The 18,481-nt window shown below is 36.4% G+C and overlaps 1 protein-coding gene across 1 annotated transcript in view; it reads left to right on the forward strand.

Moving 5' to 3' along the window:
* The window catches only part of LOC140150119 (E3 ubiquitin-protein ligase rnf213-alpha-like), a 45,142-nt gene that overhangs the window by 18,937 nt on the left and 7,724 nt on the right, over positions 1–18,481 (forward strand). The window contains exons 8-16 of the mRNA XM_072172122.1: positions 1,177–1,514; positions 2,066–2,331; positions 2,859–3,080; positions 3,765–3,972; positions 6,145–6,209; positions 7,864–8,173; positions 9,311–9,409; positions 15,512–15,631; positions 17,998–18,196. Of these exons, the coding sequence (XP_072028223.1) occupies positions 1,177–1,514; positions 2,066–2,331; positions 2,859–3,080; positions 3,765–3,972; positions 6,145–6,209; positions 7,864–8,173; positions 9,311–9,409; positions 15,512–15,631; positions 17,998–18,196 (1,827 nt within the window). The remainder of the gene's footprint in view (positions 1–1,176; positions 1,515–2,065; positions 2,332–2,858; positions 3,081–3,764; positions 3,973–6,144; positions 6,210–7,863; positions 8,174–9,310; positions 9,410–15,511; positions 15,632–17,997; positions 18,197–18,481) is intronic.

Here is an 18,481-nt window from a genome sequence, read left to right on the forward strand (position 1 = left end):
ATGGATTTTTTTCCCAAAAAGACCTAATTTTTTTTGGTGTTTTGTGAAAAATATCCATATCTTCAGTACGAAAGGTCAAAATTTTCAATTGATCATCGGCTTTCATCCCACCTACATACACTTTAAGTATAAATCATCAGATTTATCAAGTTTACTTTGAGTACTGTTAAATATCAAAAATATAAATTTTTAATCATTTGTCATAAAATGTGTATTACATTGCGAATTTCAAAAAATCAAAATTATTTGATATCATTCGTATTCAGAATGCAATTCGATATGTCTGATGTGCTCTAATGTCCCAAAGTAAATACTGTCCAAATGTTCATACCCCTTCCCTTAATGTACGATTTCCTTGAAATTTTAAATTGTTATTCTATACTCAAAATGCTGAAATAATAAGTAGTAGTAGTGTCGGGAAGGGTTTCTGTCCATTTTGAGCTGAAATAACAAGGTAAAGGGAAAGAAACTCAAGTGGTTATTTTGGCCATTTAAGCAGTTCTATGGGAGGACATAATGTCATAATTTCTTGAATTATGAATTTATGTTGAACTTCGCTCTGTTGACCTACAAACACAACAAATTTGGCTGATTCCTTTTATGTGCAAGTTGGGACATGTTTAAATATGCCAAAAAATCAGGTTTGAAAAAAATTAACCAATTTCATTTTATAATGTTGTACATTATGGCTTTAAATCATTACAAAAAACACTACATGTTATGTGTATTAAATGTTTTTGAAGTAATCCTGTTTAGATGGAGCAGCAGAAAAATTCTTCTGATGTCATATGACAGTATCTCAGGGCAGCTGGAGAGGGAGGGTTCCTGGGAACAAATTAAGTGCTCAACCCACTGCCACCTGTCCCAAATCGGGGGTGATTGCAGTAGACTGAGTGAACTGACAACAGAATGTGGTATTACCTGTGCTTGATAATGCCAACATCTTCAAGACTATACACATCCTATAAAAACCCAGCCATAGTTTTCAATCTCTTATATGGCTTGCACTCAGCATGAAATTTATGCAAAATACCCAAACTGAAAAGTGGATGCTTGTAGCAAGAACAAGTGGATGTTTGTTCCAATATGTAATGTAATAATTTGACATTATTGTGATTGAAGTTGAGTTTTGAAATGTCAATATTATCAGGTTTGAATTTCTTTTTGTACAAATAGGTGAGTGGCACCAATATGATGAAGCCCTGCAAGTGAAGAAAGTCAACAAAGCTGGCAAAATTCAGAAAGCTTGGCAGGCTTTTAGCTCATACGTCACTGGCAGCAGCGATGCTACAGAAAAAGTCTCCCGGCTAGTACAAGACAGAAAACTGGCAATTCTTACATACTTACCTAAGTGGGAAGGATTTGTGTCAGACGGTGCCACTGATGAGCATATGTGTCCTACAGATGCAATAACAAAATTGGAGCTTGTGTTCAAGTGCACAGCTTGGCCTATGGTGATGCATACAAAATCTGGCTGCAAAACATGGAACCCTGATGGTTTTGATGGAAATAAGGTAAGTGTGAGGGTGGTTTATGTGCATACCAATAATAGTGATTTTGTTTAGTCTGAAATGTGACTTTCCATCCCATGTTTCAGCCGTAAACCCAATCTGGCTTAGAATGTTTAGACAGTGTAGGAAGTTGTGAAAATAAAGCCAGGAAAAAGGTTTGTCTCTGTCTGAACTTTCACGCTATACTATATACCTGTAAAATCATAATGCATATAATTTATGCCCAGCCATTTTTATCAAGTTCAATAGTTACTCCTGTGCACAAAATTGGAGAATCCACAGAGTCCTTCACACATGGATGCAAAATATAGCACTATGCTAAGGCGCATACCATGTTACGCCCTACGCAAATGATACACGCAGCCGCGCAGTTCAATACGCTTACTGTGCTCTTTATTGTCTCGTTTAACATGAGCAAGAACCAATTAAAGACAAATTTACTTACATGTACTTACTGCAAGCCTATCCCAACTTCATTGGTGGCATATAGTGAGATTTTTGAGAGTCAACATGATTTCAAGCACTTCTTTGTAAATTTTCACATTTTCTTACAGCTGCTGCTAGGATTTTTATCTGGGAAACTTGCATCTTTCTCTAAAGCTGCTGAGGACAGTGAACCACCAAGCATAGATGAAGTTGAAAATCGTCTCATTTCAGCTCTTGCTATAACATTACTGGTGACCCGGTATAGGAACATGCCTCTCTCCAACCAACAGTGGAAAAGTTTGCTTGATGGTCTGCAACTTCCAGTTCATCTTGAGAAGAGACATGCTTTAGAGTTAATGAAATCCATCAGCAATGCATATGCATCTCAAAAAAGGTATGAGAATCATGCATTTAATAAGCTCAGGGGCAGATCCAGGTTTTTGAAAGGGGCTCATGAAAAATGTTCCCTTCGCTTGCCCAAATTTTATGATAGATGCAACTCTATTAGCTATTGTGAGGAGGGCTTGAGAGGCTATTGGAATCTGAAAATGTTGTAGAGTCATATAAAAAGTCTTCTTTTGGTGGGGGGCCATCCTTTTGGACCCCCTGGATCAGCCCAAATGAAGTGACCATGTATGAAGGCAGCCCTATTAAATTGCATAATGGTATAAATGACGCACATGCTGTTTATTTGAGGGTGCTCAATTTTACTTAAATAGTCAAAGGTCAGTAGCAGGGTCAGGTCATTTTAATTACAGCTTGCATATTCTATCAAAATATCAATAAGTTGATCTTACATTTTGGGTGTCAAAATTAAATGATTGTATATCCATTTTAATGATTTGTGTATACATGTAAATTTACCTTTGTAAAACCGGGCACATGACTTCAGTAAAGAGTTTCTTCTTTCTTTCTTTTCAGAGACATCATCCTTGGCTTAGAACGCCTCTGCCAGAATTCCAAACTGCAGCTTGCTGGCAAAGGGAACAAATACAACTGGGTGCTGGTTCTACCCATGCTGCATTTCTTCAGGAATGACTGTACACCTTGGACTGATGTTGCCATGACAATGGAATATGTTGACCCCAAATGGTGGGGTGTAGGTGGTCTTGGAATTGATGAAATCAAAGATATCAGTGACAAGTTAGTGTTATTTTTAATATTGTTTGTCTTATTAGTATAATGTAGTTGCATGAACACTTGTTCATTGAAGACTTTATATCCCTCCAATGTACTAGTTTACTAGATACATGTAGGGTAATTACAAATTTAAGGAGTGAATAAGTATAGCTTTGCAACCAACTCATTCTGTCTTTTTAACAAAGGTAACAACAATTAGTGACTAGTGTAGGGAGGGTATGCAATGAGGTTGATCAGTGATGCTTAATCATCACATCTTTATGAAAGTATATCTATTTTTTCAACTAAAAAAATTGGTGTGATGAAAGTTCTCCCACAAGCACATGGCTTGTTTTGCTGTTATTGTTGTTGTTGTTGTTTGATTTTATTCCATTTTTGTTTATGTCTTGTAAGGAGTGAAATAAGACAAATGAATTAACCATAAATTATGCATCCTTCCATTTGGGGCTATAATTTTGATGAATTGACATCGTGGCTTAATAGATGAAAATATTTATATCATTGCATTTGATGAACATGACTCGAATATAACGTTCTGAAATAAGAATATTTTCCAATCTTTGACATTATATTTTCTGGCAGGTCTGAGCAATAGTGAGCATGTACTGTAAAGATCATTTGCCTAATAACTCACACAATCGTAGCTTAAGATGTTAAAACATAGCTTATTTCCAATTTCTCATACAGGGATGCCAACATGATACAGGAGATACAAGAAGATCTATTTCCATTCTTTGACATGGACAGACTTCTGCGTCGAAGCTTCCTTTGGTTACAGCTTACCCCTGCAGGTCTACGGCAGTTTCTGAAGTCACAGCTTTACCCTCTTGATCTAATGTGTAGTGCTTTAGATGTGGTCCTCTCCAAACTACAAGCACACAAAGATCAAGTCAAGGTACAGTTAAATGGCAAGATTTACATCTACTTTTTATAATCCAGCTATGAACACTGGTGTATATGTGAATATTCTGAATCATCCAGGTAGATAGATAAAGCAAATTCAATATTTTAAGCTGTTAATCTGGTCCCCGGATCTGGTCTCACCTGAGGCACATCATCAGGCCTAATGGGCTGGTGTTGAACTTTTCATCTATGACACAGTTGGAGTGATCTATGTCATGGGATAGTCGCCAACCCTGGACCAAATAAAGCACATAAGAAATGTACTTTATCTGTACTTTATGGGTACTTTAACTGTACTTTCTGTTAATTAGTGCATATAAAGTGTACTTTAAATGTGCTTATTTTGCATATCCTGGAAAATCTGTGTACTTTAAAGGTACTTTAAATGTGCTTTATATGACTTTAATTATACTTTATGAATATTTTGATAAATATGGGAAATTTTTTGTGCTTTAACTATACTTTATTTGGACTTAGTTTTTTCCCAGTGTCAGTGAGTATACTTTAATTGTGCTTATTTTAGACTTAACCAAATTTTGAACATCAGTGTGTACTTTAAATATAGTACTTTATGTATACTTTACCTGGATTGGTTTTCCCCGGTATTGTCAGCAATGTAAGAGTACTTAAATTGTGCTTTTCAGTGTACTTTAAATGTACTTTAATGTGGTCATCAATTCATCATGGTCATGTGATGTTTACATTTACAAGTCACATGACTACATTCCTCTAGATTTGAAAAATACCAACGGCCATCTTGTGCTAAGGTTGCATATTGCAATGGATGTATAAAACTGTTCATATTTATATAAAATGAAGGACTTAATGGACTTACAAATACAGGCTTGATTACAGGAGATAGTTACTGGTAATGTATGCTTGCATGTGAACATACTTGTGTTACCAATACTTACCAATAATTAGCTCCATATGTGGTAAGCTTATAATTATAAGCTTACTGGTATATGGTATGGAACCTCGTTAAGCACAGTACTTTAAATATGCTTTTTTCAGTATGCTTTAAATGTACTTTTCTAGTCATTGTGCTTTATTTGTACTTTAAAGGTACTTTATTGTCGTTCCAAATGTCGCACATTGGAATGTTGTTTAGAAAGCATATTTAAAGCACAGTGCTTTAAATATACTTGTTTTAGTATAAAGTATAATTAAAGCACAGTACTTTTAGCTTGTTTGGTATAAAGTACAATTAAAGTACAGTACTTCAAATGTGCTTTTTTCAGTATGCTTTAAATGTACTTTTCTGGTCATTGTGCTTTATTTGTACTTTAAAGGTACTTTATCGTCGTTCCAAATGTCGCACGTTGCAATGTTGTTTAGAAAGCATATTTAAAGTACAGTGCTTTAAATATGCTTGTTTTGGTCCAGGGAAGGAACGTTTTGATGGTTACGTCAAAGACCTTTGACAGGTTGTGGCATAGTCCCCCTCAGTTGAAAGAAGGTTCCTCATGCCAAACCACTTATGTTCTTGTCAAGCACTAAAACATCATTGTCTTTATGCTTTGTAAATTTGAGGTATGAACACCAATGAATTTTGAGTACATATACATAACCAGATATATCACTTACTCTAGAAACACTCTCTGCTGGTAAAACTAGGAACAATCTTTGCTGGTTTGGATAAAACCATAGGGAAAAGTAGAATAAAGAACATCAGGCATTACTTGAGAGGCTAGACAATACAATTCTAACATCAACATCAATGGAATTTTGGCCGCACTGAAGATTTAAGACAAAAATTCTCAAGTGAGCATAATTCCAGAATAAATATGTTTTGTGTACTGAAACTAAAAATCATGTTGTATGATGGGTTAGATATGGTATTGGTTGAAAGTTGGTCCAAAAAACCAGTGATTAGTGATCAACATGTGAATACTCGGCATGATGATCATGAGTTGTGAAAGAGTCAGACAATATCATAATTTAGAAGGTGATTGATTATGTTTTCCTTTTAACCATGCTAAGTATGATGGAGAAATATGAATAGTATATATTTTGTATTTAAACAAGGCAACCATACCTGCTAATTTTGTAAATGCGCCCCTATATCAACACAGTTTTGGTCCAGTCCAGCAAAATACTCTACATAAATTTGTCTCAATTGATTACTTTAAAACATATTATATATGTTGCTTATTCTTTACAGTCTGTTATAGAAGATATCCAACTGCTATGCAATCAAGTTACCAAGATGTCGGAAGATAACAACAGGTTTATAGTCCAATCTTATTTTGAAAAGAGTGTGTGCATATTTTGTTTACTTTAGGTCTACAGCACCAGTTCCATGGATTAGAATAATATTAGTCTGGATCTTAACCCTAACCCGCCTGAATACTACAAAATACTACTTGGTATATGCGCTGTTCGTGCATGCATCCCACTTGGTGTGATGACGCAATCGCCCTAAGGGATATATAGGCACGGTTTCACTGGCCAGCGAAGCCCAAGACCTGTGGCAAAGTGTCGCCGACAGAGTGCTTGGCATGCGAGGGGTCTCGGGTTCGAATCCCACCCAGAGCAAACAACTTCTTTCCTTCTTTTCTCTCTTCATTCTTTCCTTCTTTCCCTTCCCGTCGCCAAAAAGCCCTCAGGGGGTTAGGGTTAGGTTACCACTATCGAAACTCAGTATAGGCTTCCTTAACCCTAACCCGCCTGAATACTACAAAATACTACTTGGTATATGCGCTGTTCGTGCATGCATCCCACGTGGTGTGATGACGCAATCGCCCTAAGTGATATATAGGCACGGTTTCCCTGGCCAGCGAAGCCCAAGACCCGTGGCAAAGTGTCGCCGACCGAGTGCTTGGCATGCAAGGGGTCTCGGGTTAGAATCCGACCCAGAGCAAACAACTTCTTTCCTTCTTTTCTCTCTTTATTCTTTCCTCCTTTCCCTTCCCGTCGCCAAAAAGCCCTCAGGGGGTTAGGGTTAAGCTGAATCTTTTGCAAAAGTAATCAAGAATTCAGCTTTATTTTGCTTTGGTTTGACTTGACTTTTGATATCACTACATTTATAAAAGTAGACCCAGTTTTCTGTATTACTGTGTTGTAAAGAAATGAAAAATGAGAAATTGACAGATATAGTGCTATTAATGGTTATGTATTCATACACTCGTTGATAGCGAGAACCAATTAGAGCAAGCGTTAGAAAAATACGAAACATGTATTGATTGTGTATATTGTGCACTCCGCGTACTACGCGCAGTGTTTCGCGTGCGTTCAAGCGTCGCATAGGATTGATTCATTTTTCGGGCGGGTTGATGCATTTATATTTGTTTCTATTTTCCAACATGTTTAGTGATAATTCGTTATAAAAACAGAAAAATCATGCATTTTTCTGTTTTCTCGTGTATGAAATAGGTTAATAAACACATATTACTTGTTGCTCGAGGAATTAGACAAAATAATGCACTTACGCTGATGTTGATGCCTCTAATGTACTACCCCCTCGGGGCTCGTGCATTAGGCGCATCAACATCAGCGTGTGTCTAGTTTCTCTCCCAACAAGTAATACTTGTTCATTAACCTATAATTCATATAGTATAGTTGTCCATTTCTTTAGTATAATTATGTGTACTACACATTATGTAGTGTCAGTTAGGTCTAAAACAATTGTGTGATTGGTGTAACATAAAAAAAAATAGGGTAGGTAGGTAGTTTTTTTGTTTTTTTAAAGCTGTAAATTGTGTTTCCTTCTCTTTTTTTTAAGTTAAATAATTTTTTTTTTTAAAAAAAAAACACACACAAATCAGGGTCAGGCCTACTTTTAGGGTTGGTCAGGTTATGCCAATCAAACAATTTTTTTAGGCCTTATTATCATCTATCAAGAAATTTAGTTGTAATTTCCAGCTTTTGTCATTTTTAATAGCAAAGATCAAATCTCGATGGAAAGTTGCATACACCTTACCAAAGTAGCAAGTCAGGTGACCAAGAATGCTCTCAAGAAAGCCAACAAAAGTGAACTTCACAGTCTTATGGTAAAGAGCTGCTATTTGTTTGCTGCTTGCTACAACCTGTGCTTTGTGAGTCAGACAGGATCACAGCACTCACACATGCAGCATGTAGAAGGTTATCTGGAACAGCTTCAGAAGGATGTGGCCAAGTGGTTGGTTGAAAAACTACCTACCTATCTTTCGACATCAGATGGAAAAGCTCTTACCTTCCCTGAGGAGCTGAATGTAAGACAAGTGTTCATATTAATTTTCTTTATTTTAAACAATATTGCAAAGTCTGATGAGAAATTTAAATGCGATGCATATAATAAATTCTGGCGATTCACAATACATTGCCGCCAGCAGTTGCTTTTGCCAATCCAATTTTTGACCTTCAGGGTCGTCGCCATTCTAGCCACCATGTGAGTGTACTAATAATAGTGTTGAAAACAGCTCCACAAAGGATTTTGTGTACTTAATAGATAGAAAATGGATCTACTATTATTGTAAATTACTGTTTTACTGCGCATTCGTATGTAACATCATTATATATTGACAGTTAAACACACAATGACCATATTTTCCTGTGTTGTATTCGTATTATGCGGGCTGTCACCAACATGTTAGAGTATCTTTTAAGATCTTTTTAAAACTGACCACTGCTGTCTACCAGATGAAAAATATATCCAACTTAGTCAGTTAGGTCACTTGGCTGTCCCTGTCCAAACCCTACTGCACCCGGTAACACTTTACACTAGAATCAATACAGCAAATCCTTCATACTGGGGTGTGAGAGTTCAGATTAAAATCTGAATTAAGGATTTTTTGATCTTGATTTTTATCTCTTTTTCCTCACTTCCTCTGTACAAAAGTAAAGGAGCTTTCCAAATTTCAGAGTTTTCAGACTTTTTTTTATCTGTGGTCACTCAAACCCCGTTCATACCACCACACACCATCAAAGGACACCTTCATTTTCATTTCTGCCAAGGATTGTCACCGAGTGGAATGCATTAGACAGAATCAACAATAGCAATAACCGACCCTACAGGATTAAAAAAAATCTACCAATAAGTGATCAAAAGGCACACACCAAATCCGGTTTATTTGCCCCCCCCTCTGGTGTTTAGCCATAACAATCTTGAACTTGAGATAAACAGAGATTATAAAAAAGGTATATGTAGCGATAGCCCACAAATTTGCAAACCCATCTGAATTGATAATAAAGACCAACTGTTCCATCAACTGTGAGAAACAAAACCACTGGCTAAAAGTAAATGGCGAATTACACCTGAATAAAAGAGGTCATCATTCCTTTAATTGTTATTATTATGCACAAGTTTACAACTTTACATTTGATATGCTTTGTCTTATCGATATACCCAGGTATGGCACAGTCTACTGAGTATCACTTTTGTGGAGCAGCTTGCAGCAGAAAATTGGAACCAAACACTGGTCAATTTACTCAAAGACAAAGTCAAGAGGGTAAGTTATTATTTAGAGCCAGAGGATGTTAAGACATTCCCACAACCCAATGGGGTTTCTGACCTTGTATGTCTGGCTTTTGTACACATGCAGTACAGTTGATTATACCTTGCATTGGGCTTGTGTGCAAATATCTGGTGTTTTCATCCTATTATTTAACATTCAAAACATCGAGACTTAGGAATAAAATTAATGCAGTGGGACAATATGAATGTTTCCTGTAAGAAAATCAAATATCAGTCATAAGTCTATAACTCGTTGGCTGCAGTTTTAAAATTACCATTTTGTGTGTGTGGCAATGGGGACTTTGCCTTTAAAACTAGGTTATATTGATCAAATTTCCCAATCATAGTGCATTGTAGGAATGCCTTTAAGCCTCCTCTGATTTAGAGCTTAGTGACTGCACATCAGTTGTTTTGAGGGTATTGTGAAATATCTAAACATTGTGCTTTGGAACCAAGGAATATCCCGAGATATTCCGAGGTCCAAAGCACAATAATTAAAAATGTCATAATACGTGAAAAATAACTGATCGAGGCAAAGTCATTAACCTCATTCATAACCGTCACTTTTTTATTTCAATTAAGTCACATTTTCTTCTTCTTAATTTGAAAACAGAAAACAATTTTAACTGGCTAAGCTTTACTATACCCTACCACATTTGGCCGTCGCCGAAGCTACCCTAGTTTTAGCCCTGCTACACCGACGGCGCGAAACTCGATGATAGGATTACATTGAATGATGTATGGATTAACTCAGTGCAATAAATAAATCACTTAATTCAGCAAATTAAATAAACAAACGAGAGAGGTTCAAAACAACATTGTAGTAATTTAATTAATAATGCCACTATATTATGAAGAAGAGGAACATTAGTAAATTTTAAATTTAATTAATATTCATAATTATTGCTTTGCTTCCCATAATCAGCCAGGAATCATAAATCTGCATAATGATCGGTTTCCACTCATTAATTATCTTATTTAAAGAAGAGATAAATAATTATTAATTAACTTAAGAACATTAAATTTAACAAATTTTAACAATACTCAGTCATTAATTACCGTATAATATGTAAATTATGATGCACACGGGGAAGGTTACCGTTGTTGCAAGGCTACAGCGACTTCGCCGTTTGATAATTAATCAATTAATGTTCTTAAACAATTAACTTTTATCAATATTCAGTCATTAATGTTATGCCCATGAGGAAGGTTATCGTTGTTGCAGAGCTACAGCGACATCGCCGTTTGATAATTAATGAATTAATTAACAAACAAACAAACAAACAAACTTTATAAATATTCACCCATTAATGCGATGCCTATGGGGAAGGTTATCGTTGTTGCAGGGCTACAGCGACATCGCCATGTGAACTTTGAACAACAATTTCTCAACAACCCTACTACCGATTTCCATGATTTTTGTACCAAATTTCTTCTTTTTAAAAGACCTTGCTAAGTATAGACCTAACTGATAAAAATTATCATGATTATACGTCGTTCCTAAAACGCCCCTACCACTCACAAGCTTTACTTTACATTGACCGCGTTCTTACGTTCAATACAAATCTGAATAAAGATGGAAGATAAACAGTTCTGTTTCATTCACAATGTTTTGTTGACCTTGTAAAAGAAATGTCTTATGATGCTTATTTTTTCACCTAATTAGTCGGGACTGGTAACGGTCCTGTTTTTATTTATAACAACTGCAAAGTATGAAATCACATAAACCAGTGTATACGTCGTTCATAAAAGGCCCCAACCAGTGATAACCAGGTGCAAAAGTTCTGTTTCTTCTTAATTAACTTTTCAGTGGTCACGGTCCTGTTTTTATTTATAATATCTGGAAATTATGAAATCACATAAACCAGTGTATACGTCGTTCATAAAATGCCCCAACCAGTGACAACCAGGTACAAACTAAGTTATGTGCATTATGCGTTTACCAATGACAACTTAACTTAATATTTACTCTTGTCAACAAACTAGCAACTCCCCATTTCACATGTGCATCATATGTATATCGCCCAAGCATAATCATCTACAATCCAATGATCACTTGTATCAATATGCAAATATATGATTCAATACGAGATGTTGAATAATAGGGATTAGCTTTTTAACAGCTTTTAAGTCGGGCCTGGGCGGGCGAAGCGTAAATAAACATGTGTTGCTTAATCCTAAAACCAAGCTGGTCATTTATTTTTATTCTTTAAATAATCAAATAATAATAAAAAAGCAGCGGTACCTTCACCCAATGGCAAGGTATAGGTTAGCGGCGTCGCTGTAGCACGGCAACAGCGATACCTTCCTCCTCTTCATTACATTTATTTGATCAAGTCATTACAAAATAGCACAGCAACAACGATAGCTTAGCGCCGTCGGTGTAGCCCAGTAAAAAGGTATAGCTTCGCGCCGTCGCTGTAGCACGGCAACAGCGATACCTTCGCGCCGTCGCTGTAGCACGGCAACAGCGATACCTTCGCGCCGTCAGTGTAGCCCAGTAAAAAGGTATAGCTTTGCGCCGTCGCTGTAGCACGACAACAGCGATACCTTCCTCCCCTGCATTAATTTGGTGACATGACCAAATAAGGTATACCTCAGTGCCGTCAGTGTTACCATACAGAAATAGGTATACTTTCGCGCCGTCGGTTTAGCCCTCAAAATGTCTAGCTTAGCGCCGTCGCTGTAGCATGGCAACAACGACACCTTCGCTACCGTCGGTGTAGCCCAGTAAAAGATATAGCTTGCGCCGCCGTCATGCTGTAGCACGGCAACAGCGATACCTTCGCGCCATCGGTGTTGCCCCGTAAAAAGGTATAGCTTCGCGCTGTCGCTGTAGCACGGCAACAGCGATACCTACCTCCCCTACATTCATTTGGTGACATGACCAAATAAGGTATACCTCAGTGCCGCCGGTGTTAGCATACGGAAATAGGTATACCTTCGCGCCTCAATTTAGCCCCTCAAAAGTCTAGCTTTGTGCCGTCGCTGTACACGGCAACAATGACACCTTCGCGCCGTCGGTGTAGCCCATTGAAAAGGTATAGCTTCACACCGTCGCTGTAGCACGGCAACAGCGATACCTTCGCGCCATCGGTGTAGTCCTGTAGAAAGGTCTAGCTTTGCGCCGTCGCTGTAGCACGGCAACAACGATACCTTCCTCCACCACACTCATTTGCTAATATGACAACTTTAACAATTAGGCCTACATAAGGTGCACCTTTGCACCGTCGGTGTAGCCTTACGGAAATAGGTCTACCTTACCGCCGTCGGTGTAGGCCCCTCATAAAAGGTCTAGCTTCGCACCGTCGTTGTAACAACGATACCTTCATTCACCATCACATCATTATTCAATATATGATACTTAACTTATTTACTCCATGAAATAAATGCTACTCATTCTTAATCAAACCACTCATTAACAATTAACATTCCTCTTATCAATATAACTTTAATCACTATTAACAATCATTGTTAATTACTTACAACAACCCTCTTATCCCTCACACTCATTATTATTATGTCATACTTATTAATTAACTACCATCGCCTCTAATCCATCATAATAATTAGAATTATATAATCATTCATAACCAATTACAATCGGCCTCTTATACGTCACACTAATTATAATTATATCATGCTTATTAGCATCATCTTTTGATGCGGTCATCATTATTACTTGAGTACATTAAAATCTATTATGCATAATTAATACTTCTAAGCTATTATATAATGCAATATAGTTATTTCATTATGCTTAAATTAAATTCAAATGACATTACTACTATCTAGAAGTAACCACAATAATTTAATCGTACTAACACTTATTACCTTGATGAATGCAAACTTCATTAAGTCAAACGCCAACATACTTAATTAAAAACCTGACTCATATACCTCTAACTTAATTTAAATCTACCCCATTAATAAGTAATTCGCGCCGACGTTGGTGTAGTTTTACAAAAAAAGGTGCAGCTTCGCAGTGCCGTCGATGTGGTAGGGTATTCTAAAGGTACTCCTTTTAACTGTATCTTTCGTTTCCCCTGTAAAAATTGAATAGCCCATTAGGGAAATACATCTAGCAACCAATCACACTAGCACGCAATCAGGTGATGTCCAATTACGGATGCATAATATGTGATGTAGCGCGGTCATTGTAAAGCATACTTTTATAGCTGCGTCATGAGACGTGGTCATTATACTTTTTCAATAACCTGCATTTGCGTCCACGTATTTAAGAGTTATTATCTGTGATTGGATTAAACACATGGCGTACTCATGAGGTTATGAATGGATGATAAGGCCATGAAAAACAAGTGGTTGATTGTCCTAAACCACTTTTTGGGGTATGGTTGGTTGGAAACATTATAGTAGTTTTATCTTCTCAAAGAGTTGTAGGTCAAGAAGAGAGCACATTCCATTATGAAGTTACATGCTTTTTAAGGAAGTGAAATATTGATTGAGAGCAACTATATGTATATAATAAATAATTTTGAGCAGTGAAACTATTCATCTTGTGTTGTGTGAGTAAAATTATGAATGCGTCAATCTTCATTTGAATGACAATAGCTCCCAGATGCAACATCCTATTAGCTTCACATTACGTTTTGTTACCTGGAGAGATTTGATCATGTCTCACCTCCTTTTTCAACCAAATCAATGGTAATAACTCTTGAAGTGAGGGATCAATATTTAACCACACATTGCCTCCAGGAAACACTCACTTCCTGGAAACTGAATACTACACAGGGTCATTTTTATGTTACTCATTGACCTATTTGTGTCATATATTGCCTCTAGCTATAATGACATCTTTGTGATCTGTTTAACTCATTGACATATACGAACCTCAGGAGGGAATCCAATTTTTGATCAATTCTCTCCAGGTAGTGAAACGTAATGAGATTATCAGATCATTAAGTTCATATCGTTATGAATTCGGCAGAGTGACGAATCGAGCATTTTGAGTAAATTGAGTTATTGTATGCTTGTGATTGTGTTTCAGGCGATCTTTCATTTCCACCAAAAATTAATGATAAATCTTACTTCCCGACTTAGATATTGAAATTGTGATTAGGACGAATCACGCCTAAGTGCAATTAATGAATTTGACCAAAAGACGAATCGTATACTTAGCTGTACAAATCAGGTTGATCTATTGTATAGTATAGCTGGAAACTCCGAATTTTCTATATTACATGTCATATACCGTTATATTTGATACCAATGGATAGCTAGAGGTATCATCTATCCAGTGATACCAAAATAAGAACAAACATTCCCCACACGATATCGCTATGACGTAATTATGTCAGAGTGCCGTTGCAAAATTGGGAAATCACAGAAATTTATACACAAAATATAGGCCAATATTGTTATTTCTACTAAAAAATCCCAAATTTCAACTAAATATTATGGTGATGACTAATTATAACATATAAACCAAGTTTAGAATCTATAGCCTTAGGACAATCAGAAATCTTTACACAAAAGCCCCAAATCAGGGACGCGTGCTATAGTTTACACGTAGTTGAATGCGGATTCGTCCCATTATGTAACTCTTTGCGCAGCGGTTGACACTTTTTGGATTTAGCATAAAGCCGAATAGCTGTAAATACCTGTTTTGAGGTATATATCGATTGCTTCAGAACATGCAAGTATTGCAAATAAGTGGTGCACATTCACTTTGATAATATACATTTCAAATGAGTGTTCACGAATGTTCTCAATTTTTAGAATGACCAATGGAATGGTACCAAGATTTTCAAACACCGTTTACTCAGAACAGCAATTTTGCGTATTCGGCACTCTGCCGTATTCATAACGATATAATTGCCCCTTTCTAGAAGCTTAAAAATTACAATTATCAATTTGATATTTTTAACATTTAAAAAATGTCACATATCCCTGGTTCCAATTATTTTGGTACAGTTTGTATTCTTCCCTTTATCACTGTATGCATGAATCTCTTAAAACCAGCAGGGTTTCAGAATGATAGAATTCCTGTGAACAGCAGTGAAAATCTCTAATCCTCTAAGCACAGGTTTGATTTCATAACAAGAGTGCAATAAATACCATTATATTTTGTTTTTAGTTATCTATTGAGCAGAAAATAGACCTTTGGGCAGCCATTGATGTGACTGACAAGCATGGGGATATCAGCAAAATATTCATTGATGCAGCCTTTGATGCACTAAACCAGTTCTTGATGAATGTAAGTTTCTGGACATACATAATAAATACACAATACTTTGATGTAGCAATGTTACCATTTGGAAGCTTTCACATTGCACGTAATACTTTATGAGCCCACATCTAGCGGTGTTTTCTGTATTTTATTTGATACATTTCATTGTTAACAGTAAGTTTAGTCATTTTGTTCACAGTGCACTGCTGTGTAAATGCACAGGATTGCTGTAACTTCTAATGATGTCAGAAAAAACAAGTATCATTTTTCTATTAAAAGATATTGTTATTTTTTGCTCATTGCTAATAAATGCTTTGTTTTACCTAACTAAGATTTCAAGCAAGGTTCCATGCACACTCAATCAGTTTTTAAACAACAAGACGTGTGCAAAACTTTAGTCTATGTTTTCGAGTCCTTTTGATGTAAACGGTCCCATTTGTGCAAGGTTATTTATTTATTTATTTATTTATTTGTTTGTTTGTTTGTTTGTTTGTTTGTTTGTTTGTTTGTTTGTTTGGTGTCCAGTATTTCAGGATAATTGTTAATCTCAAGTGGCATGATTGTTGCTAGGGGTGTTGGAACATTAATAGGCTCAAATTAGGACAAACTGTACCTTTTATCATGGTAGACTACAGGTACTATATAAAGGCAGCCAAAAAAGAAAGTCTCCAGTAGTTCCATCCCCATTTAATCAGGTTCCGATGAGTTTATGGCAAACTAATTTTTATAACAATTTTCTATACACTTTCCTTCGAAGATTGATACCAAATTTGATATCAAAAGTTTAATCATCATGAGCAAAGGAACCGTTGTTTGGAAATTTGTGCTATTTTAAAATGACAAATTACTTAATTGACCACGCAAAAGTCAATGCATGGTATCAGCGTATTATGTGGCCCAAAGCAACCCGTACAGGAATCATTGTACACTTGCCATGCTTGCCTGCGCACAATTAAAAGAGTGGGATATTTGATTTGCATTTTGACATGCATGGGTAAACCTTTAATGACAATGAATTTAGACCTCTCAGATGCGTGTAGGTGTAAAAAATACTTTTTTTATAATGTCGTAAAAGAAGCCATTGCAGATAATGTTGCGTGAATGCTGATAATTTTATATTTTATGTTGATGATGCTTACAAGAAAACGTATGGAAAAAAATTTGTCTCATTACTTATTTTGAAATCTGCGCAAACTGTTTAGAACTTGAACTCAATAATATCTAACGGTAAAGAACTTTACAACAACGCCGAAATGTGTGTAACAGCTACACATACAACCCGACATGTTATACCCCATTTGAAATTCCCACAGTCACAAACAGTCATGCTTTATCGATTAACCTGCCGGCCTATTCAGGGGATGTAATTCTTGGCACACACGTTAGCTCTGCCGCGTGATACAACTCCCTATGTCATTTTTAAAATTGCACAAATTTCCAAAGAAAGGTTCCCATGCTCACGATGATTAAACTTTTGATATCAAATTTGGTATCAATCTTCGAAGGAGAGTGTAAAGAAAATTATTTTATAAATTATTTTGCCATAAACTCATCAGAATCTGATTAAATGGGGATGTAACTACTGGAGACTTTCTTTTTTGGCTGTGTTTATATATATATATATATATATATATAGTAGATCCATTAAATTAGAGTTCTGGAACAAACCGTTTTTATTTTCTGGGAATTTAATCCACAGATTTATTCACGATATTTCGGCCGTAGGCCTTTATATATATAGACATTGTGCAGGCCAGAAAGCTTGATCTCAGTGTTTCAACCAAATTGAGGCTTTCTGGCTAAACTGCAATTTGCTCTACGAGATGTGGCTAGGTAGAATTGTGCTATATAGATCTGCATTATGAAGTGTGATTGGATTAAAGCTTTATGGTTTCAAAAATGTGTGGGTGTTGGTGATTATTTTGGTACCATAATATCAAAATGACCAAAAAGTGAGGATGTACGATTAGCTTCAGTCATTTATGTAAATACCCTGTGGGTTTCTTTGAAGAAAATTTCATGGGGATGTGCCACACAGACTTTCAGATGCTGACTTTCTATATACTTATTTTTTGCTGATTTTGCAACCCATCAGTACTGCCAATTTTTCATAAAAGGTATACCCAAAATTGCTAAATCTTCCCAAATCGGGTGCTTAAGGGCAATTGAGCACATTGGTCTTTACTTAAAACCCAACCCATCGATATACCAAAATCACTCAGGGGTACCCCAAAACTGTGGCACATCCCTGTTGCAAGCATTTTAGTATGGTGGATGAAAAACCTGGGGTTAGAACAAGGGTTATCAGATTCTAATGTTACTCAGTACTATTATAGTACCTTTATAGATTCTGATGACAAAAGATTTGTTGTTTCATTCAAATTTTGATTTAGGATAAGGGAGACAAGAATGTATTTGCCAAGGTTGGTGAGTGGATCAACAGCAAGTCAGAAAAGATTGGTGCCCTGTTCTCTAGTTTTCTTTTGAAATTCTGGCCCAAACCAAGGGTTAAAGGTCAAGATGTAGATGAGATGCAACTCCTGGAACATGTGCTGAGATGGACACCTTTTGTCAACTACTTCAATTTCAGAGGTATATTTTTTTTTGTTATTGTTGAAGCTGTTAATGTTGTTGTTTTAATTTTGATTACACGCAATTACATAGCATAGTTAATTTTGTGCTTCTGAGCATGTGCATGTGAAGGGATTAAGCAACATTAATCATTGTGCAGGCCTCGAAATAAAAATAAAAATCCAAGGGTCCTCTGGACCCTTGCCTTTCAAATTTCAAGGGTCCTCACCAATTTTCAAGGGTCCGACCCCGGACCCATGCTTTTGAAATTTCAAGAGAGAGAATTAGCTACGGCGATCACGATAT

Source organism: Amphiura filiformis, chromosome 4, assembly GCF_039555335.1.
Source record: "Amphiura filiformis chromosome 4, Afil_fr2py, whole genome shotgun sequence".
NCBI classification, from domain to species: domain Eukaryota; kingdom Metazoa; phylum Echinodermata; class Ophiuroidea; order Amphilepidida; family Amphiuridae; genus Amphiura; species Amphiura filiformis.